The 23143-nt window shown below is 36.9% G+C and overlaps 5 protein-coding genes across 6 annotated transcripts; 4 read left to right on the plus strand and 1 right to left on the minus strand.

Annotated features, from left to right (window-relative positions):
- The first annotated feature begins 4512 nt into the window (after positions 1 to 4512).
- Positions 4513 to 4925, plus strand: LOC108840935 (polcalcin Bra n 1). Its single transcript, XM_018613736.2, has one exon. It carries the CDS (start codon positions 4531 to 4533, stop codon positions 4771 to 4773), a length of 243 nt encoding a protein of 80 aa, XP_018469238.1. The 5' UTR covers positions 4513 to 4530; the 3' UTR covers positions 4774 to 4925.
- Positions 4926 to 5597: 672 nt separating this feature from the next.
- LOC108836402 (uncharacterized) lies at positions 5598 to 10463 on the plus strand. The gene is made up of 20 exons (XM_057004172.1): positions 5598 to 5701; positions 6772 to 6829; positions 7106 to 7226; positions 7312 to 7368; positions 7454 to 7507; positions 7606 to 7695; positions 7806 to 7917; positions 8009 to 8054; positions 8191 to 8262; positions 8345 to 8407; positions 8506 to 8660; positions 8739 to 8803; positions 8898 to 9048; positions 9155 to 9260; positions 9332 to 9467; positions 9553 to 9617; positions 9744 to 9911; positions 10084 to 10156; positions 10264 to 10344; positions 10432 to 10463. The coding sequence occupies exons 1-19, from the start codon at positions 5598 to 5600 to the stop codon at positions 10320 to 10322; spliced, it is 1755 nt and encodes a 584-aa protein (XP_056860152.1). The 3' UTR covers positions 10323 to 10344; positions 10432 to 10463.
- A 1223-nt stretch (positions 10464 to 11686) lies between these two features.
- LOC108827652 (maltose excess protein 1, chloroplastic) lies at positions 11687 to 14276 on the minus strand. Its single transcript, XM_018601098.2, is given in 10 exon segments — positions 11687 to 11970; positions 12084 to 12145; positions 12214 to 12276; positions 12365 to 12470; positions 12473 to 12482; positions 12574 to 12629; positions 12632 to 12674; positions 13255 to 13344; positions 13471 to 13761; positions 13854 to 14276. Coding segments are annotated over 10 exon segments (1185 nt in total). The 5' UTR covers positions 14235 to 14276; the 3' UTR covers positions 11687 to 11887.
- A 197-nt stretch (positions 14277 to 14473) lies between these two features.
- LOC108817377 (uncharacterized) lies at positions 14474 to 18620 on the plus strand. 2 transcript variants are annotated; one of them, XM_018590047.2, is made up of 18 exons: positions 14474 to 14602; positions 14938 to 15162; positions 15411 to 15477; positions 15590 to 15767; positions 15848 to 15900; positions 16121 to 16209; positions 16300 to 16530; positions 16609 to 16673; positions 16787 to 16847; positions 16921 to 17038; positions 17118 to 17199; positions 17283 to 17355; positions 17430 to 17491; positions 17570 to 17665; positions 17741 to 17895; positions 17976 to 18072; positions 18158 to 18235; positions 18319 to 18620. In XM_018590047.2, the coding sequence occupies exons 1-18, from the start codon at positions 14596 to 14598 to the stop codon at positions 18424 to 18426; spliced, it is 1845 nt and encodes a 614-aa protein (XP_018445549.2). In that variant the 5' UTR covers positions 14474 to 14595; the 3' UTR covers positions 18427 to 18620. The 2 variants fall into 2 exon arrangements, with proteins under 2 accessions (XP_018445549.2, XP_018445557.2); XM_018590055.2 differs by lacking the exon at positions 14938 to 15162 and having other exon boundaries at positions 14514 to 14602.
- Positions 18621 to 19621: 1001 nt separating this feature from the next.
- On the plus strand, positions 19622 to 21543 carry LOC130506705 (putative F-box protein At1g26515). Its single transcript, XM_057001389.1, has 2 exons — positions 19622 to 20187; positions 20311 to 21543. The coding sequence occupies exons 1-2, from the start codon at positions 19638 to 19640 to the stop codon at positions 20910 to 20912; spliced, it is 1152 nt and encodes a 383-aa protein (XP_056857369.1). The 5' UTR covers positions 19622 to 19637; the 3' UTR covers positions 20913 to 21543.
- Positions 21544 to 23143: the final 1600 nt, after the last annotated feature.

The following is a 23143-nucleotide window of genomic DNA, read 5'->3' on the forward strand; positions in this document are numbered from 1 at the left end:
CGCTGCAGCATGAGAAGTCTTAGGCTTGTGCATATATCTACTGAGAACTCCTACGCCATAAGCAAGGTCCGGTCGTGTATGAATCAAATAGCGAAGACAACCAATATTTCTTCTAAACTCCCGTTCACTGACATCGCTCTCCTCTAGTGCTTTTGACATGTTAAGACCAGGCTCCATCGGAATGTGAGCAGAGTTACATTCTTTCATCCCTGCTTCTTCAAGAATCTTGGACGCGTATCTCTCTTGTTTCAAGCCTATCCCTTCGTTAGTTTGAGTAACTTCTATTCCAAGATAGTAGGTAAGACGCCCAAGATCACTCATTTCGAACTTTGTTGCCATCTCATCCTTGAATTCTTGTATTATCCCCATGTTCGAACCTGTAACCAGTAGGTCATCTACGTAAACAGCCACCAGGAGAACGTGTGTCTCTGTCTGCTTTCTGAACAAAGATGGTTCTTTTGAACACTTCTCGAAACCCAACTCCTTTAGTATTGACTTCAGCTTGATGTTCCACGCCCTAGGCGCTTGCCTCAAACCATAGAGTGCTTTATGCAATCGATATACTTTATCTTCTCTTCCTTTAACTTTAAAACCATCAGGTTGAGATACATATACCTCTTCATTCAAATCTCCGTGAAGAAACGCCGTTTTCACGTCGAGATGATGAATCTCCCAGCCATTTGAAGCAGCCAATGCTATAATCACACGAACTGTCTCGATCCTTGCCACCGGCGCAAACACTTCTTCAAAGTCTATCCCCTGACGCTGGACGTAACCCTTAGCCACAAGTCTGGCTTTAAATTTGTTTATGCTTCCATCTGCGTTGCGTTTCACCTTAAAAACCCATTTTAAGCCAATAGCCTTGCAGCCATACGGTAGATCAACGAGTGTCCATGTCTTGTTCTTCTTTATCGAGATGATCTCTTCTTCACAAGCATCTCTCCAAACCTTCTCTGATTTTGCCTCATTCCAATCCCACGGTTCCTCGTTCACAAGCAGCAAAATCTTCTCTACCTCTTCTATCTCAGCAATCATCACGTAATCATCTAAATAACCTGGTCGTGTGGTTACCCTCGTTGATCTTCTCAGAGGCTGTACAACCTCTGCCTCAGTACCATCCATCTCTGTTTCCTCTGTTTCCTCCTCTGTTTCGTCTTCATCATCTGTCTCACCATCATCGTTATCATCAATAGCGCCTGGAAACAGCATACTAGATATTGCAGGAGCCGACTCATCTCCTGTTTTAGTCCAGTTCCATGCTTTATCCTCAATAAACTTCACATCTCTGCTTACCACTATCCTGCGGCTGCTAGGATCATATAACCGATATGCCTTTGATCCTGGCTCGGTTCCAAGGTGTACTAGCTCTCTCGACCTATCATCCAACTTCTTTAGGTGCGGAGTTTCCTTCTTTGCATAACAGACACATCCAAACACTCGGAGATGTCCTACATTAGGCTTCTTTTGCTTGAAACACTCATACGGAGATTGGTGTATCAAAGTTCTCGTAGCGAGCCTATTAATCAAGTACGTCGCATGTCTCACTGCCTCTCCCCAAAGATAGTTTGGCACCTTCATGTGTTTCATAATACTCCTAGTCATCTCAAGCAACGTCCTGTTACGTCTCTCGACGACGCCATTCTGCTGTGGTGAGTATGGCGCAGTTAGATGACGCTTAATCCCGTGACTTTCAGCGAACCTTTGAAACTCTTGAGAAGTAAATTCTCCACCTCTATCTGTTCGCAATGTCTTAATAGTAGTTCCAGTTTCCTGCTCAACTGCTTGTTTGAATGTTTTAAAACGCTCACAGGCTTCACCTTTCTCCTTCAAAAGTAATGACCACATGTATCTTGAGTGGTCATCAATTAATACGAAGATGTATCTGTTACCTCCGGCTGTTGCAGGTGATATTGGGCCGCAGAGATCTCCATGGAGAAGCTCTAGTATGTGTGTAGCACGAAACGTACTTGCCTTAGGAAAAGATGCTCTCATTTGCTTCCCCATAAGACATGAAGCACATGTCTCCTTTATGACCGCAATCTTAGGTATACCAGTGATTACCTCCTTATTCATCATCGTCTTCATGACATCCATCCCAACGTGTCCAAGCCTTGAGTGCCAGAGAGTTGATTCACCTATCTTCTCGAGCTGTAAGCACTTAGTATCTTCTACATCCATGATGACCTTATATAGGCGGTTTCTCGATCTCAGCGACTTCACTAGCAAGTTACCTTCACGATCATGAAGTGTTAAGTAGTCATCTCTCATTCTAACATCGCAACCCGACTCTGTGGCTTGTCCTAGGCTGATAATATTGCTTCTTAATCCTGGAATGAAGTATACGTTAGGCAAGAATTTTCGTTTGCCATCTTTAGTGACGAACAAGATTGACCCCTTCCCTTTTATGTCTATCTTAGAGTCATCACCAAAGCGCACTTTGCCTGTAATCTTCTCGTTAAGCTTAGTGAAGTAACCACGATTCCCTGTCATGTGGTTGCTTGCTCCGTTGTCGAGATACCAAACATTATCAGCATTGGTTTGTGTTTCAAACGTACTAGGTATAACCTTCTCTTCATTCAGGTAGATCACCTCATTCATCATCAGCTCCTCTGCTTCGTGTGTACTATCATCCTCTTTGTTCTCTTGTGTCTCTTGGAGCTTAAGCAAACGTTCCGGACAGTTGTAGACATAGTGTCCTGCTTTGTCACATCTAAAACACACCACTCGTGATGCATCTCTCCCCTGTCTCCAGTCGGTTCCTTGCCTTCCACGACCACCATAGCGTCCACGTCCTCGTCCTCTATTATTGTAACGATCTCCTCTTCCTCTACCATAGCCCTCCTGTTGGTTTTGGTGATCAGTGTCAGCGTACATAAGTTGCTTCCCATGATCCTCCTTCTCTTCTTCATCACGTATTCTCTCCTCGTAGGCTTTCATCCTACCGACAATGTCCTCAAAACCTGTTTTCTTTAGGTCTAGAACTTGTTCAAGAGCAGCTATGATATGTATATATTTCTTCCTTGGGAGGCCACCTAGGAATTTCTTCACCATCTTAGATTCTTCAATCTCTTCACCCAAAGCTGCAGATTTAGAAGATATTTCTGCAATTTTACCAGAGAACTCATCTATGGTTTCTATATCTTTCATCTTCATCCTACCGAAATCCTCCATAAGTGTCTGCAGTCTCGCCTCACGAACTCTTTCTGCTCCCACGTTCCTTGTCTTAATAGATTCCCAAATTTCCTTTGCTGTTGCCAGATTACCGACTTGAAGGACCAATGATTCGGGAATCGATTGGTATAGAAGTGCTCGAGCCATGTCACCCTTCTCGTCACCTCCTGACTCTACTGATTCCCAAGCTTTATGAACCTTGAGCAGAGCTTGCATACGCATGCTCCATACCGTGTAGTTGGTAGCAGTAAGCATTGGACATTGGATCGCTGAAGCGCCCTTCTCCTTTGTCTTAGTAGTCACTGTTAAATCTCCCATTGTCTCTGTATTCTTCTTCTTTCACGAGCTCTGATTTCAACTTTGTTTAAAGGCTCTGATACCAATTATTGAAATCAAACCTTGATATCGTACTCAACGAACTGTAAACTCGTGAACTCAAGAACTCAAACTCAACCTTTATTGCCTTAGAAAAACTCTCACAAAACTAAAGCTCTCAACTCTTACAATATGTCATCTCATGACTTCTCTTTATATACTACATATTAAGTTCCTAAACTCATTAGCAAACATATCTTATAGATAACTTCAAATCTATCTAATCCTAAGCTCATTAGGATAACTTCAACTCCAAGCTTATCCAACATTTTTTTTAAATGTTTACGTAAATATATTATTTTATATGATACTATGAGAGCCAATATATATTGAGAGAAATAGAACATTACTGATAGAATAAATAATATTCTGTTATAGTTTTAGTAACATAATATTATTTATTTATCCTATCAAAGGGTGTATAAAACATATTTTGGTCTTACGTACGTCCATTGTATTAATTGGTTTCTCATCGATATGATGGTGATTGTTTGTACTATTTTTCTTTCTGGTTAAGGATTGTTTGTTTCTAACTATGGAATTTACACGACGTGAAGTAGTTTTGTTCGCATGAACATAAATTTACATATCTATAAGCAAACTGAAATAGTGATTTTAGAAGCTATATTGCTTTAGGGACCGGTTTACTTCTATTAAAAATTGAAACCTATTGAAATATGATTTACTTTTGATTTTAGAATTAAACTTACAGTTAATTCGTTTACAATAAAATTTAAATCCCCTAGCTAAGCTATTTGAATCTAAATTTCGTGAAGGAACAAGTCACATCCTAATTCTGGTAAATTGGTTAGTTTTAACACGGACCATTTGAATTCAATTGTTGTTCAGTGTTATTCCTCCGAAAGTTCCTAACTAAAAGCACAACCTCAACTTTTTTGTCACTCAGATTTCTATATAATTTGATGATTCTTTATTTTCTCTACCAAAAAGGAAAACGATCTTTAAAACACATAGACACACATAATGGCGGATAAAGCTGAGCACGAACGTATATTCAAGAAATTTGATACTGACGGCGATGGTAAAATATCAGCAGCCGAACTTGAAGAAGCTCTTAAGAAACTTGGCTCGGTGACCCCTGATGACGTGACTCGTATGATGGCTAAAATCGATACTGATGGTGATGGAAACATATCGTTTCAAGAATTCACTGATTTTGCAGCTGCCAATCCTGGACTTATGAAGGATGTTGCCAAAGTTTTCTAAAATGGTAGTATTTGCCATCGTCTTATTTTTGAATATGTTAACATTCATTTCTTCTCAATATGATTTTGTTATAAGCAACTATCCATATTATAATTCATGTAACTGAACACTGGAGTAGTATATCTCTCAATAAATCTCTCGAGTGTTTTTAATTTTGTTTATTTCCCCCAATAAATTCAAGATTTGCTACGTTTACACATTCCTATAAGCAAAACAGTTTCACCTACATGATCAAAAGCAGACGTTAGCCTCTTTAATACTCCGAGCAGCTGCAAAAACCTTGCACGGGTTAATTTTCAAATCTTTTAGGTGCAATTCTTGTTTTTATTTTATTATTACATCTTTAAGTGCAGTTAAAGTACTACAATTCTGCATTCTACTGGACACTATGAAAGTAAAGTACGTCAGACATTTTCATAGTTCTCGATATTGGACGACATTTGGGTCGCAAAGGTTAAGTATGAAAATTTGGGCAGAATTGTCGTAACCAAATAAAACACAAGGTAAATGATCTGCAATTTTGTTTAGTATTATTAAAAAACGTATTTTAAACTTCTGACGACACAATCCTCTAGCGCCGCCACTCTGCCACGCGAGCATAAGACTCCCGTCGTTTTCCTCTACTCTGTATCCATCTCCGTTGCCAGATAGGGCCAATAGCAAAACTCGCTTGCTTAAACGCGTCTGATCCGAGATTAACCGGATCAAACCCGGCGGATCCCGTCCGTTTCCGCCATTGATCCGAAGTCTCGTGCCGTTCCATCCGATCGGTTCCTTATGCTGCCACCACGTTCAGAATCTGTCTCCCTAAGTAAACTTCCGATATGACTTGGTCTTGTGATAGGTTGAGAGTTCCTTTCGCGTTTGTGAACAAGAAGAAGAGAACAACAGGTCGTGTGGCAAGGAGTTTTGGAATTCAAGAAAATGGGTAAGTAACTGTTGGTGGAAGTTAAGAGACTCAGTGGGAGTCTTTCTATATACATAATGCTCAATCTCTATTATTAAAATAGAATTGGATTTTGACCCGCACAACCGTGTGGGTATTTATTTTCATGTTTATATATTATTTGGTTTATTTAATTAATATATATTTTAAGATTATTTATATATTTAAATGTTTAAATCAATATTTTAACTACAATAATTTTATAGTTTTCATGCTGTTAATTAACGGACTATTTCAAATAATCACATATAAATATATATATATATATATATATATATAACTAGGTGATTTTTCCGTGCACATGCACTGATATAAATATTTACAAAGTAAATATACAATAATTGATTGCTATACTTTTTAAAATTGATTTATAATTTTTATGTGTAATTTATATTACTAATACTATATTATTTTAATTAGACATGATTTTAATTATGTTACTATTAGATAATAATTACTATTAGATAATAATTATAATTATTTTTTAGGATTTTAAAAAAATTACTATTAGATAATAATTATAATTATTATTAACAAAAATTGTTTTTGTTATTATTTTAGTATATATACTTTTAGTTATGAGATAAATTCACAAATATCACTATTTTAAATATATATATTTGTCATCATGAAAATTAATTTAGATAATAATTATAATTATTATTAACAAATTTGTTTTTTTTATTGTTTTAGTATATATACTTTTAATTGTGAGATAGATTCACACATATCCCAATGTTAAATATATATATTTGTCATCATGTTATTTAATAATTTTGAATAACCAAGTTTTATTTAATAATATAAGATATATATATATATATATATATATATATATATATTTTATTTTTGGGCCAAATATTAGTGTATATATATAATAACTTCCACCTGGGCAAAAGTTTACCGCCTCTTAATAAAACCTAGAACAGCTTTCCTCTCCTTCGGTTCCAGCATCATCCGCCATGAGTACGGTTTCTCGAGCTTCGTGTATCTCTGTAGCTTTTCTCTTAGTTCTATTCTTGTCTGTTACTCGATCTAACCTACGTCCCTAGCTATTATGGGTGTATGCTTGGAGCCGATGGAATCGTTGCCCCTGTGGTAGAAGTTTCGGCATGAGAATTAGTTATCAATTTTTGAATCACTGGATTGACTTTAATGTGCTGTTTCGAACTGAGATTTGTTAACAAATTATGCTATCTAGGTTTGTAACGTGAGGGTTAGGGTTATGTTATGGCTTACTGTATATGGGAACTTGTTTGACCTGATTGACTTTCTCTTTTCGCTTATACCAATTTCTCATTCTCAGTAGTTTCGTTTTCTTTTCGTAATCAAGTAGAGTGGTTTCTACACACACTTTGGGGGTGTTTCTGTACGTAAATCGAGTAGTCTTCCTTTTATGTGAAAGCTGAATGGTTCTCCATATTAGTGTTAAGCTTATCATCTTCTACTTTTGTCAACGATGTAGATATTGAGGCTGATATCCGCGCATTACAGCTTGATTCCGCAGGTAATTCCTGAAGATGATAAGCTTAACATTGTTTTTCTTAGTACACAATTCGCATAGTGCTAAAAGTTGGTGTTGAAATATGCAGAAGAAAACAATGGAGTTGGAGTTGTCGTTCCGGCAGATCAGAACACAGATGGAAGAGGTATACCTCGTTTGGTGATAATAATTATATATATTTATATTTTTTTATTATTATTATTTTTTTTTCTGAACATTGGTGGTTTCAGCTTCCGAGGATCATGATGAGGAAATGCTCCATCCAGTGCATAACCCAGCGAAAGGTTCTTATATCTCCTATACTACTCGTTTCTCATATTTCTGTGATCGTGGTGTCTGATTGAAGACTTGTTTATCTCTCTCGTCCATTTAACCAATTTAGCCAAAGGAAAGGCTGCCAAAGAGGAAGCGGAAGAAGTGGCAGAAGCAAACAAAAAGAGACACTTAAATGTGGTGTTCATTGGACATGTTGGTATGACCATCTACTTGATGATTTTTTCCATCAATTCGATTTTCTTAATAGATAACACATGGTTTCAAAGTTAATTAATAATATTCACATGGCCACTTTTTCCATTGTAGATGCTGGAAAATCTACTATCGGAGGACAAATTCTAGTCCTTAGCGGTCAGGTGGACGAACGACAAATCCAAAAGTATGAAAAGGAAGCAAAAGAAAAAAATAGAGAAAGCTGGTGAGTAGTATTTCTGATCAATCCAAACTGATAAGGAATGTTTATGTTCTACTTTCTGTTTCCATAAACTTGTTATCGTCTTGTATGCCAGGTATATGGCATATATAATGGATACAAATGAAGAAGAGAGGGCTAAGGTACTTCCTGGGGTTGACTAATGTTTCTTTGTTTGCTATAAATGTGACAGAAATCACGTGTCTGTAGTATTCCAACAATGTATATGGTGAATTTTTAATTTTAATATGTGGTATGGCTTACTTGCTACGTTGACAGGGTAAAACAGTTGAAGTTGGAAGGGCTCACTTTGAAACTGAGACCACCAGATTTACAATTCTGGATGCCCCGGTAAGAATCAATCTGAAGTAATAGTTTTTTTTTCATTTAAAGTATATTGTTCTAATTCTGTTTGCTTTTTTTGAACCTGAAGGGCCACAAGAGTTATGTACCAAATATGATTAGTGGAGCATCTCAAGCCGACATTGGTGTCCTGGTTCGTCAGTACTATGTCAATTTGTTTTGATTCCTTACTGTAGCATTTGTCTCTCGTAGGGAACCTATTAATTCCCTGCCTTGGCTTCTCGGTTGTAGGTGATATCCGCTCGTAAAGGTGAATTTGAAACAGGATATGAGAGGGGTGGGCAGACACGTGAGCATGTTCAACTTGCAAAAACATTGGGAGTGTCAAAGCTAGTGGTTGTTGTGAACAAGATGGATGATCCAACTGTTAACTGGTCAAAAGAGAGGTACTTACAAAAGCCCTGTCGCAGTTGATTTTTCATATCACTTCCCATTCATCCTCGTATTTATGTCTTCTCATGCAGATACGATGAAATAGAACAAGAAATGATACCGTTTCTTAAATCCTCTGGCTACAACACAAAGAAAGGTATACATTGAACTATAAACATTACACACAGAACTATTTTGTAATTGCATGTTTAATTTGTTTTTTTCTTACTTTTCTTTTTGTTGTTTTGAAGATGTTATCTTCCTGCCTATATCTGGTTTAAAGGGGATTAATATAGACAAGCATATGGATAGAAACGTTTGTCCTTGGTTTAGCGGCCCTAGCTTTTTTGAAGTCCTCAATGCTATTGAAGTTCCGCCACGGGATCCTAATGGTCCATTCAGGTGACGCTTTCTGTCTTTTATAGTTTATTTCTCATTCTTTTAGTTCAAATGAGAATTATTGTCTGTTTTTGACTGTTAGCCCTAATTGATCTTATGAATTGTATAGGATGCCCATTATTGATAAATACAAAGACATGGGAACTGTTGTTATGGGAAAGGTAGAGTCTGGCAGCATCCGGGAGGGTGATTCCTTGATTGTTATGCCAAATAAGGTACTTTCTCGCATAATTATACATAATTGCCAGCTCATTGTCTTCCTGATACCTATCATCTACCAATGTAGGAACATGTGAAAGTTGTTGCTATATATTGCGATGAAGATAAAGTTAAGCGCGCTGGGCCGGGTGAGAATTTGACAGTCCGTATAACTGGCATTGAAGACGAGGATATCCTTGCAGGTTTTGTTTTATCCAGCACGGGTGAGTATGATTTGGTATCTCGAATTTTAGTCTTCTCTTTTTCTAGTGGTACTAATTTGTAGTTTTTCTTTGTTTTCTGTTGCAGTAAAGCCTGTACCTGCCGTTACTGGGTTCGTTGCCCAACTACATATCCTTGGACTGCCTGACAAGGTAAGCACATGTTTCTTGTGCTGGAATTTCAACTTTTATGTTCTGTAGTTCTTAATAGTGTTGTATTCTTACTATATGTATTCAGAATTTTAATCCCTTGGGTCATCATTATTTCTGTTTCTGTAGGCGATTTTTTCAGCTGGTTACAAGGCTATTCTTCACATTCATGCAGTTGTTGAGGAATGTGAGATAATTGAATTGATAAGCCAAATTGACATGAACACGAGGAAACCCATGAAAAAAACAAAAATTCGGAATGTGAACAATGGTGCTGCTGTTGTCTGCCATATACAGGTTTGGTTCCTTTTGTTTTCCTTTCTCTCCTTTTAATGCTTTTATTTATAGACATTTGATTCCGCCAGGATATGGTTTAAGTTTCTATGCCAATCTAAGAAACAGCATGAAATATTACTTCATTTCATGAAACATTAAGTTTCCGTTTTCTTTTTTGTAACTGATACCGCAGGTTAGCAATTCAATATGTGTTGAAAAATTCTCAAATTTTCCGCAGCTTGGAAGATTCACTCTACGAACTGAAGGTAAAGATTTTCTGAGACTTATTAAATGCAATGCAGAATATGATCACTCATCTTAGCATCTTAATTTATGTGAATGGTTTACAAATCTATTTGGGGTCTCTCGACAGGGAAAACAATTGCTGTTGGAAAAGTGACTGCGCTCTCAGGTGCTTCCTTAGGCGCTTGATCTCAATCTTGCGAGGAAAAAGGTGACTTAACTAGTCTTACGGTTTATTAGAACTACAAAATTGAAGAAACATCCACTCTGAACTGGTTTCTGGGTCTTTGACCTGCAGGAGACGGCTTTCGAGTTGCACCAAGAGGGGGTTAAGGAAAAATATGTCTGACGAAGGTGTCACCTGAGACCGTTTTCTGAAAATTTAAAAGCTAGAAAAAGTATTATGATAGAACATGTTTTTACTTTAAAGCTAAATTTTACAATACTATTGTTATTACCCTTTTAGCTGCTGATTGTCTGTCGACTTCTTGGAGTTTGCTATTTAAATAGTTGAGGAAACACAATTTGTTCCTTAATGCTCGTCATAAAATGATAAAAAGTACTTCTGTCTTCCTGTCTTTCGTCATCCGCGTTTGAAGATAATCACGATTGCTGTGCAATTGTCTTTGCAACGACGTTCTTTCACAGCTTCCTTAACAAGACGGCGACTAACTGTGCTTACAGGCAAGCCTTCCTGCAAAATAACAGCTCTTAGTAATCTCCCATTGCCCTTTACTTGTATTCACATAGTTCTAAACATTAGTTCACATGGCTACCCAAAAACTTTTGTCTATCTAGATAAAGAGTGTGCATAGAAGAACAAAGCGATTTGACTTAGCTTGAGAGTGAACTAGTCACTTGGTCCAAATACTTGGAAATTACATTAGCAAACTTTGAATATACAAGACGAAGGGAGAAGTGCACAAGAGGAAACCATGAGCGTACTTCCCACAATCCATCGCAACCAAGAATCATGAAGTTTTGTCTCTCAGTTAACTCAAACGCATGAATGTTCGGAGTTGCAATGACACCAAACTGGAAGCAATTACTTTTGTTAGAGTTTTCAAGTGAAGACTAATGTCTGGACTAGCAATGATATGGCTAGCTAAGGTTCAAGAACATGTTTAAACTCATAACTCACCCGAACTGAACAATGTCTAATCAAGAAACACCAAGACCTCGAGAAATCTATAAACACTGCTAATAGGTTTTAAGTTGAAAATTCACAAAACTTATCATGCTATCAGAGACACTCCATTTTCTCACTTCTTTAATGATTTTGGTTGGGGTTTATATAATAAGATAGTATTTGTAACGAAACAGTATTTAACATAACTATTTTTTTTATTGATCATAATAATAAGTATGAGATGCAGAAAATTCTAGATTGTATATTTATTTAATTCCATATTTCTAGTTTGTTGCATGAATGATTGCAAAAGAAAAGACTCATAGTAGGTCTTCCTTATGAGTAGGATAAGGCACGTATGAGTATCAGAACAAACGATATACAGAGAGTGTTTAATCAAGGCAACAAATCTACCTAAACAAAATAAAACCAATGGAAACTATTATTATTAGTACATTAGTATGATTCAATGAAAGTAATAATAGTAAGCAACTAAGCATTGAGTATGCGTTTTATATACAGGAACTTGGACATAATGTAATGGACTTGGTCCTTGACACAAACAAGTAATCCAATCCCTATGTACTTGCTAGCTTGAAGTAAACGGCGTTTCATCTCTGTCGAGTTATGGCCCAAACACCAGCTCCTTTAGTGATCTAAACGGCGAGTTGTGACCATAGGCTATTGCATCTCTCCACAAAGCAAGTCCTGTTTCACACACAATCAAAACAATCAAGTGTTTTTTCAGGCAAACGTTTTATGAACATTTCACATTTGGGTAACAAAGGATGATGTAAGAGAGTATTTTGAGTGTCATGAACCTATCCATGAGATCAAAACAATCGTGGCCGCCGCAAAGAATGACTTGCTGGTGCAGTTTAACCTGCAGTTGGAGAATCTCGGGGTTATTGATAAACTCATATACTTAAGAGAGGTGCTAAGGATTCTTACATGTATAAGCACAGAATGTTTCCATATCCATAAAAGAGAGTCGCCCATATTGAACCGGTGAACCTTGCATCACAGTTTTGATGAAGAGCAAGTAGTTTGTCACTATGCGTGAAAAAACTATAGTTTTGAATGGAGAAAGCTTAGCTTTTACCACATCAGATCGCGGATAAATAGCGCTCGTGGGATCATAAGCCCGTTCCCCATCATCGCAAGTACCATTGTGATTGGTGATAAGCCTTTTATGTTGTCTGGGTTTAAAAGTTTGTCCACTGGATTGGTCAAAGATGAACATCAGAAGATATTCAATAGGAAAATAGCATTTAAGGACAGAAACTTCAAAGAAAAGAAGCCACTTTTTACCATTTGGGAAACTGGCATCCACATGAACATAAGTGTCGCTGTCCATCCAGATAAAGACCAACAAATCTAACACCTTCCTCTGGGAGTTTCCCGGTTCGAGCCTGCATTCTTAGCAGCAGGGGAAAATTAAGAGAAAAGAAGAAAACTACATCCAGACAAAGAACAACTAAACATCTTTAAGAGTTATTTTGAAGGAACACAAGGAATTAGATGTCATAGAAACCAACCGGCAGACCTCTAGGAAAAGCATCTGGAAAAATCATCTACAGCGATAAGACCACCCTTTGCTGACATGTGTGTTTTGTGCATAAAGCCAAAGATAGAACACAAGGAAAGTTTCAACGGAAAATGAATGGCGTCTGCAATTCGCTCAATGTTACATCAAAGGTCTACAAAGTTTAGAAATGCTGTCAGCTGCAGTCAGCTCAATGTTGAACTCAAAGTTGAGAAATGCAGGAAGTGTTCAAGAACAATTCAGTTCCTGTGACTACAGTTCTGTCAAAAACTGAGTTCTAATCAAGTATAATTTGCCTTTCAACTCCTGCGGATATTATTTAAAGCTAAAAATGATACTTATGTTAAAAAGAATATACTAGACGCTATAGTGACCGAAGAATGTGTATGCCATTTACAGGGGAAGTCAAGGGGAGAAACCGAAGCATGAGGAACTTGAAAGCTTACCATAATCACAGCCGCTACAGCAATAACAAAAGCAGTTGTTCCCGGCAAGATACTGTTCGGTACCATAGGGACAAAAGTGGACCACATGATCTGCACTTTCAAAAATCCACAATGCCACCCAGTGTAAAAAACTAACGAACATATATATATATATATATATATATATATATATATATCTGCTCGGATCAAACATCCATGGAAAGTAAAGAAGCTCACTTGAGGAAGAACAGAGAGCCCACCAACAGTGATAAAGTCTTCCCACAATCCCCACACAGCTGTCCCAATCTTACCGAAACAGAACAAACAATTCAACACCAGACCAACCGCCACAACGGAAGAAGTAGCAGCAAAACACTCCACAGGCATGGCTCCAGCGATCGTGAGCTGGACAAGGACAACGTAAGTAGAGACGACTCCAAGGGTTTGCACCACAGCAGCTTCTTTTTCTCTCTTCTTAGCGAAATAAGAAAGTAACGAAAGGTTCCCTAACAAACCAGTCAACATCCCCTTTGTATTCCCAAACAAACAAAAAAAATAAATCAGATTCTTCTAGAAGGCTTCAGTTACATGGAACTAGTGAAAGAAAGAAAGAATCAAACCAGCCATGGGACGGCGGAGAGGGCGGTGTTGTTGCCGGCGAGAAGATTCTGGGAATTGAGGATGATCTGTGGCAACTGCAGCATCAGAAACGGGGCGTTGGCTCCGCCGGAGAATTTGGCTGTCCATGAGTCCCATTCTTCGTATTCTTTGTTCTGGTGTGGGAGGTCTGAGTCGATTGCACGAACGGGAAAGAGTCGGCGGCGAGTTGAGACGATCGGATTCCATTGACGACTCAGAGGTAAGACGCGGAAGCGATTGACGGAGGTGATGCAACCGGTACGAGGACGGTTCAGCGGGAGGCGGGAGAAGCGAGGTGTTGAGATGAAGGAAGCGCGTGGAGGAGTCGGGAGAATCAAGAGGCGGTCACCAGTTACTGACATTGCGATGGTTTTAGCTGACGAGGACGAGGACGAGGACGAAGGACTGAAGAGTGTTCTAGTGAAATTAAAAGAAGCAGGAGCGGATTTATAATTTGTTTTTATTTGCGCATAATTGAAATTTTCTCGAAAAGGTAGGGGCTAAAATCTTAGGAATTAGAAAAACAATTCGAATATGTTTGTTTGGATGAACTGAAAGCCCATAACCTTTGCGGGAAAAAGCCCAAGCCCATTATGTGTCAAAAAAAACTGTTGGATCTCATTTCTGAATCTCCCTTTCACCACCAACCTCCAAGAGCGTGCCTTCATCTCTAGAACATAGTCATCTCTTCGCCTGATTCGGTGAGCTCTTACAGCGTCTCCAATGGAAGGTATAAATTTCTTAAATGATTTGCAATTTTCAATCTTCATAAGTGCTGCCTCCTTGCTCGTATGTATCGCCTTCTTCCACAGTTAAATCCTGTAATTTCCCTAGTGTTTTTCTTCTTCTCGGAGTTCGATTGATTCAAACTCAAATCGCAGCGATTTTAATTTATCTGTTAAAAGAATGTTCTGACTTTTGTTTTCTTCAGTAATCGTTTTGATGAATCTAGTTTTTTTTTCCCTTTTACATCATCAGTGAGTTCGTATGAACTTAGAAACATAAGTAAATAAAAGCTAATAGAAGTATGAATCTCCGTATGCTACGGTTTTTTTCTCTTTTCAGGAAAGGTTTTCCAAAAGTTTAAAGTAGAACAGTGCTGCTACTACCTTCAAAATAAGCAGTTTAAGACACGATACCAAAGACAACCAAACAACAACCCATACATATCTGCTTTACTTCCCTGTCCAAGAGGGAACCTTCTCTACTCTTCCATACGTGCCCACACTACTTTGTCAAAATACCACCAGACTACTCATATTTCCAAGCAAACATCTTTTTACTGCAATGGTCTGTTCTTAAACTCTTATGTTATCATCAAAGGTTTAGATCAAGGAATAAGGCTTCAGCTTTTGCTTTTGCTTTTGCCTTTGCTTCCTTACTTTCTTTTTTCTTGCGGCATCAACACTTTTATATCCCTGTATTTTGTGTGTTTTGTTTTCTTTCACTATGTTGCTTGGCAAAGACTTGACTGGTGTTTCTTGAATCTCTTTATCTTATTTGAAATGGGTTTCTTACTTTGGATCCTTCTTTTTCAGCTTCTTTGTCAAGTACAACGGTGCCTTCTCTTGACAAAACTGATTTTCTGAAGCTTCAGAACGGCAGGTAGCCCCATCAGCTAATCGTCATTTACTAATATTTCTCTGTCCAGTTCAGTGACATGTAGAAAGTACATTACCATGTTGACTCACGCTATGTTTTATTCTTCTCTCTCCAGCGATATACGGGGTGTAGCAGTCCCTGGTGTTGAGGGGGAACCTGTAAGCCTTCCTGAACCGGTGACTGAAGCCATAGCTGCTGCGTTTGGGCAATGGCTGTTACATAAGAAGGCTGGAACCCGGAAGCTAAGAGTATCTGTTGGCCATGACTCTCGTATTTCTGCACCAACCTTGCTGGTATGTATCTCTAAACAGTGTGTCTTGATGCGATGGGATAAGTAGTGTTTGTCCACTGCAATTCCATTTTTTTTTTGTAGGAAGCCGTTTCTCGAGGTCTTGGTGTTTCTGGATTAGACGTTGTTCAGTTCGGGTGAGTGATGACTATCCTTTCTTCTTCTGGAATATGCAGTTTATGCTCATTACTCATTACTCATTATAACAAAATTTATACTCCCACTTGTAACTGGAAGCAATGCAACATTCAATAGATTCGATGACTCTCTTTGATTGTAGTGCTGCTGGGTCATATGATTGTTTGAATCACATTTCATATAGAACTTACCGAAACAGTCTTGTGTTTGCTTTTGCAGATTAGCATCAACACCAGCAATGTTTAATAGCACATTGACTGAAGATGAATCATTCTTGTGCCCAGCTGATGGGGCTATCATGATAACAGGTTCTTTATTAATTAGTGGTTAATTTTATTAATAGCTGTCATCGCTTAGTGATACTTTGCCATTTGGTATCACGCTTTTATTTTGAGCAGCGAGCCATCTTCCTTACAACAGGAACGGTTTCAAGTTCTTTACCAGTGAAGGAGGGCTTGGGAAGGTTGATATCAAAAACATTCTGGAGCGAGCTGCAGATATTTACCAGAACTTTTCTGATGAAAATCTTACGAAATCACAAAGAGAAGTTTCTGTTAAAAAGGTTGACTACATGGCAGTATACACCTCTGGTCTTGTAAATGCAGTTCGAAAAGCAGCAGGAGATTTAGGTATTACTTCTTGTTTCTTAATCAATATTCAATGAAGTTTGAAACGTCCACTTAGCTGCTGGCATATCTGAATCTTAGAGAAGCCTCTAGAAGGATTCCACATAGTTGTTGATGCTGGAAATGGAGCTGGAGGATTCTTTGCTGTAAGTCAAGTGCTCACGTTTCTTTTACTGTCACTTGTAGTTGATAGGATTCCAAACTGAATCATCAGTTCAAGCAGTTTTGAAGATTTGTCTTTCATGTACTAACCTGACAGGCCAAGGTGCTTGAGCCTTTAGGAGCAATTACTTCTGGCAGTCAATTTCTGGAACCAGATGGTATGAGTATATCTTGGCCTACCTCCTATCTTTAATTAATATCTGAATCAAACAAACCTTCTGGATATATCAGGTATGTTTCCAAATCATATCCCTAATCCGGAAGATAACACGGCAATGCAAGCTATAACGAAGGCTGTTCTTGATAACAAAGCTGATTTGGGTATCATCTTTGATACTGATGTTGATAGGTATAGTAACTCCACCTATCTATTGTCACGTTGGAGAACTTGTTATATTTGCCTCTTACTAACATATTTTTTATGAAAGGTCCGCTGCTGTGGATTCATCTGGCCGTGAGTTCAACCGTAATCGTCTTATCGCTTTGCTTTCAGCAATTGTTTTAGAGGAAGTAAGAGATATGCTCTAACCATTTCACCATATTAACAATTTTTTGTGTGTGTGTGTCCTGATGGTCTCTTCTTGTCCATCTAGCACCCTGGCACAACTATTGTTACAGACAGTGTCACTTCGGATGGTTTAACCTCTTTCATTGAGAAGAAGCTCGGTATGCTGACAATTTACAACCATTATAGTTTTATTTGTTCTGTGATGGTTTCCACTGACCCAAACTTGTTTTAGGAGGAAAGCATCACAGGTTCAAAAGAGGCTATAAGAATGTCATCGATGAAGCTATTCGCTTGGTAACAAATCTAAATGATCATATCTTTCTGACTGTTGATATTTGTTATCTGATGTAATGAGTTGTAATGTGATGGCAGAACACCACTGGAGAAGAAACACATCTGGCTATAGAAACCAGTGGACATGGAGCTTTGAAAGAAAACCATTGGCTTGATGATGGGGCCTATCTCATGGTTAGCTTTTTTTTTCTCAGTTACATTAATTGCTATCGTATGAAGAAAAGAACAAAACAAGTTTAGCATTTGCAGGTAAAAATATTGAATAAACTGGCTTCGGCCAGAGCTGCTGGTGAAGGAAGTGGCAGCAAAGTTTTAACTGATCTTGTTGAAGGTCTTGATGAGCCCAAAGTGGCTTTGGAACTGAGGCTTAAAATCGACAAGAATCACTCCGACCTTGAAGGAAGGTATGATTATTGATGACTTCACTTCAGTTCTTGACTAATTGTTTTGTTTGTTACATTTCACTGAACACTAAATGTTGTAGAGATTTTCGGGAGTATGGAGAGATGGTCTTGCAACAAGTGTCGAACTCAATAGAAACGAATCCAAATCTAAAAAGAGCTCCAGTTAACTATGAAGGGGTGAGTTCTAACATTGCTCTATCCCTCTCTCTCTAAAATATGCGTCCACTGGATATGGTATAATAATAAACATTTCCTCTTATAGATCCGTGTTTCGGGTTTTGGTGGATGGTTTCTTCTCAGACTTTCACTCCACGACCCTGTTCTTCCCCTTAACATCGAGGTAAAAAACACATTCGTATAAGACTTTGGTTTGTAATGCAGTGAAGAAGTTCAATACGAATAAACATTTTTTGGAACGTACAGGCGCAGAGTGAGGATGATGCTGTGCAGTTAGGCCTTGTGGTTGCTAATGCAGTGAAGGAGTTCAAAGCTTTGGACACCTCTGCCTTGTCCAATCTCACTCATTCTTAAAAGATTGGTTTACCTGGGTCTTATACGGATACTGTGGAAACTTCTTGTCCTGTTTTCTTCTTTCTTAAATCGAACCAAACAAAGTTACTCTTTCCGTCTCTTATCAAATGTTTATATATTTGAAAACCTTTTGAGTGTGTTTTACATTCTCAATTTTCAGTGCATATATTTAATAAAAAATAATTTTATCTTCATATATGTTTATTAACTAACAAATTAATATTTTCTGTTTTCATGTTTAAAGTTCTTTTTAAAGTACAAAATGTCAGAAATATCAAATAAAAGAACTAGATTGATATGAGTCAGTTCATTGCAACAAATTTTGTTTGATGTTTTAATTTAATAAAGAACATTAAATCATAAATCATTTTATTAGAGTTTTGTGATTGTTTTGTATATGTTATGTTTTGTACATTTGATATACATATCGAGATTCTTAACTTGTTGCTTAGGTTTGTGTTGGTATCAAAATCATGGCAACAAATCATCAGCAGCAAAGGGTTTCATCACATCGTTTCTCTTTCGATCCTTGACTCAGAGTTGTTATTAGTTCCTTCGTTTACTGTTGGATGTCGCCACTACAATTCATGTACTCTTTTCTAAACATTATTCTCTTTTCAGGCATTCATTCTTCCTACATATATTATTCTATTAAACTCGGCATGTTTTTGCCATTAAGTTTTGCATTCTTCAATGCACAAGAGAAGAAAATACATGGTTTCCAACGGCTTGTTCAGACCACTAAAACATATTTCGACCGTCACATTACACAATAGTTCGTTAAAAACTGAAGCATGTCTGGCCACCTGTGAACATATATACATATGTGAAATAGAAACTTTACTAATTTTGAACATTTATGAAAACATTAAGCTACATTTATATTTAGAGCGAATTAGTGTCATATAACTAATTATCATGAAGAAAGCAGCACTTCCAAAAAACAAAAAAATCAGCCTTAGTCAAAATTTGGATTTTGGTTCGTAAAAAGAGACTCACAAATTTTAGAGAGAAGGAAAGAGCTTAGGAGAAATGTTTTTTCTTGATTTAAGTATAAAACTAAAGTATTTTAATTTGATTTTAGACCAGAAATTGATCCAAACGAAATTGGGAAGCCCATTAACCAATACTACTGCAGCCCTGTTGCGTCTCTATTAAAACAATATCAACAAGGAAAAATATGTAAAGAGCGAGAGCTAGGGTTTACAACCATGATCCGAAGGAGTGTCCGTCTACGCACCAAGAGAAGAACCATTGCTGTTCCTTTTGATCTGCAGATCGAGATTCTTAGCTGGTTGCCTTCAAAATCCCTAGTTAGGTTTATGCTCGTATCTAAATCATGGCGAGAAATAATCCTCAGCAAGAGTTTCATTAGATTACGATCCTTGACTCAGCCTCTGCGTTTCCTACTAGCTTTTTGTATTATAGATGAACCAACTGGACGCCTAAGTTACAGCTTCTTCTCTTCTTCTTCTTTATCGTCGTCATCAACATCTATATCAACCACTTTTCTATCCAAAATAACATTTCCTCTCCGTTGTCGAGCCTCGTACCCTAGTTATTACGTTAATGGTCTGATGAATATGGGTGAGATCATATGTAACCCTTGCACCGGAAAGACCATATTTTTACCGAAGCTTGTCAACCCAACAGTCGCTAGTAGACGAAGGATAACCGATCGCTTTTTCGGATATGATCCTGTCAATAATCAGTACAAAGTATTGTACATCACCGTCTATCTCGTAGGAAAAGCAATACAGAGTTACTTTCAGGTATTATTTTTATTAAATGTAAAAAAAAACCATTTTTACTGCCAAAGATCATCTAAGCTGATTTTTTATATTTTTATATTACATTTCGCATATACATTTTCCCAGAATTTAGTTTTCTCGAAAACCAAATTTGTAACCTTTCAGGTATTCACATTGGGAGCTAAACCTAAAAGATGGAGATTTATCGATTGTGGCATTCCTCACACAACTTGTTCTGACGGTCTGTGTATTGATGGGTCTGTGTACTACATTGCGACGACGGACAAAAGAATGATGTGTCTGATGAGATTCGATTTGAACTCTGAGAAGTTTAATATCTATGCTAGAGTATCTGAAGAAACGAGAGCTTTGTATTTTCGTGACAACGGTTCTAGAAATTTGATAAACTACCATGGTAAAGTAGCCATAGCCATTCAGCCTTCTCGCTCAGTGCCTTCACTTGATTTGTTCATTTTCGAAGCAGGAAAACAGGATTACAAAGAGAAGTCTTTCGATAATCTTCCTCAACTTCATTTACGTATGAAAGGTGTTATTAATCATATGGGTGACATTATTTTTGTGCCTTGCTATTCCAGAAGTGAGGCTATTGTTATCCACCACGATTTTAAGGGAGCTAGTTTTCAGAAGATGAAGTTTGAAGTTGACGCAGAGCAAGATATCTATAGTGAATCAGATTATTTCATGGGTTACGTAGAGAGTCTTATGCTGATTTAAGCTAAGAGAGAGTTATTATTATTTCCTTCGTTTGCTGTGGGATGTTTCCACTACAGTTCATGTACTCTTATCTAAACATGTGACTCTCTTTTGGTGCCATTCATTCTTTCCTATAGATATTAGGGCAACCTTTATTCTATTAAACGGATATGTTGTTTCTCTAATAAGTTTTGCATTGTACAATGCAGAAGAGAGTAAAAAACTTGGTCTCTATAATGGCTCCAGGCCACTAAAACATATTTCGATCGTCACATTACCAATAGTTCGGTGAAGACTGAAGCATGTTTGAGACTTGTGTATATACAAAATTAAAAAACCTTAGTTAAAGGTGAAACTTTACTAATCTTTTGGTGCTCATCATCGGTTTTCTCTCTTCCGTCCAACATCTTCCAATCTTCCGACTTCTCGTTACCATCGAAGAAAGTAACGCGTTGTTGATGCTGGAAATGGAGCTGGAGGATTCTTTTCTGTAAGCCAAGTGCTCACGTTTCTTTTACTCTCACTTGTAGTTAATAGGATTTAGGCAGTTTTGAGATTTGTTCTTCATTTACTAACCTGACAGGCCAAGGTGCTTGAGCCTTTAATTACTTCTGGCAGTAAATTTCTGGAACCAGATGGTATGAGTATATCTTGGCCTACCTCCTATCTTTAACTAATATCTGAATTAAACAAACCTTCTGGATATATCAGGTATGTTTCCAAATCATATCCCTAATCCAGTAGATAAGACGGCGATGCAAGCTATAAGTTATAGGCTATAACCAAGGCTGTTCTTGATAACAAGGCTGATTTGGGTATCATCTTTGATACCGATGTTGATAAGTTCGTAACTTATGTGCCACGTAAGATAGATTTTTATACTTTCCTCTTATAAACAATGGTTATGAAAGGTCCGCTGCTGTGGATTCATCTGGCCGTGAGTTCAACCGTAATCGTTTTATTGCCTTTGCTTTCAGCAATTGTTCTAGAGGAAGTAAGATATATGCTCTAAGCATTTCACCATATTGGAATTCCCACCATATTAACAAAAAAGAATATTGTGTGTCCTGATTTTCTGTGCTGTAACATATTCTTTTATTAATTTCTAACAATTTTCTTTCAAATTATTTAGATAATTTAAAAAATTCAAATAATTTATAAAACAACGAAAAATAAATATAACTAATTTTACAGATGTAAATACTAGAAAAACATTTCAATCAATAAAATTAATTAAATTTACAGATTATTTTATTTATTTCCTAAATGATGGTTATATAATTTAATTAAGTAACATAATAATTTAATAATAGCTATTACATTGTATATATATAATATTATATATTGTACAATAAATGTAATAACAAAAATAATTATGAATTGTTTTTTAAATGTCTAAAGAAAAATGCTGAACACTAATTGTTAACAACAAATTTAAACCGATTATAATAAAAACCAAATTATTAACAAGATATATTACACGAAAAAATATAATGAAATTAATTAAGCTACATAAAAAGAATTAATATAATTAAGACATATTTATAGTTTTTAATTATTTTATATCGATAATTTTATCTATCAAAATTTTGTAGAAACTTCACAATTTCATAAAATAATGCAAAACAGTTAAACTTTAAAACTTGGTGTAAAAAATGACAAATTATGAAACTATAAAATTTAAACCAAATTAGATTATATATCGGTCATTCATCAGTTCAATAGGTTAGTTTCGGGTTTTAATGATTTTTTTTAAATATGAATATTTTTAGAAATCTAAATCGAATTATCGGATCATTTTCGCATTAACCGTTTAATGTGGGTTTATCTCAAATTTAAAATCACTGATTTAAATGAATAAATATTTTAAATACACAAATTATTTCAAATTAACAAATATTTATTATATTATTAGTGAAATATTTTATCATAAAATATTCCGTGCTTATAAAGCGCGGATCAAACCGTAGTATGGTTGATATTTTAGAACATTACAACCAATGACCAAAAAGAAAGTTGTAAATACATATAAATTGCAAAACTATGTCATTCGTTGCGAGGGCGAGATTCCAGAACAGATATAACCCTAACTTCACAAAGGCGACCATTTCAACAAATATCTTCCAATCGTAAGCCTCTCAAATTTTCTCGATGAGCTCTGTCGGAAATTCGCGCAGTCTTTTCAAAGATCTCCGCAGTAAGGAAAAGTTTGGTAAGATACTAAGATATATCCCTTGCTCGAAATTGTTTGT

The sequence above is a fragment of the Raphanus sativus genome, chromosome 2 (genome assembly GCF_000801105.2).
Source record: "Raphanus sativus cultivar WK10039 chromosome 2, ASM80110v3, whole genome shotgun sequence".
NCBI classification, from domain to species: Eukaryota; Viridiplantae; Streptophyta; class Magnoliopsida; order Brassicales; family Brassicaceae; genus Raphanus; species Raphanus sativus.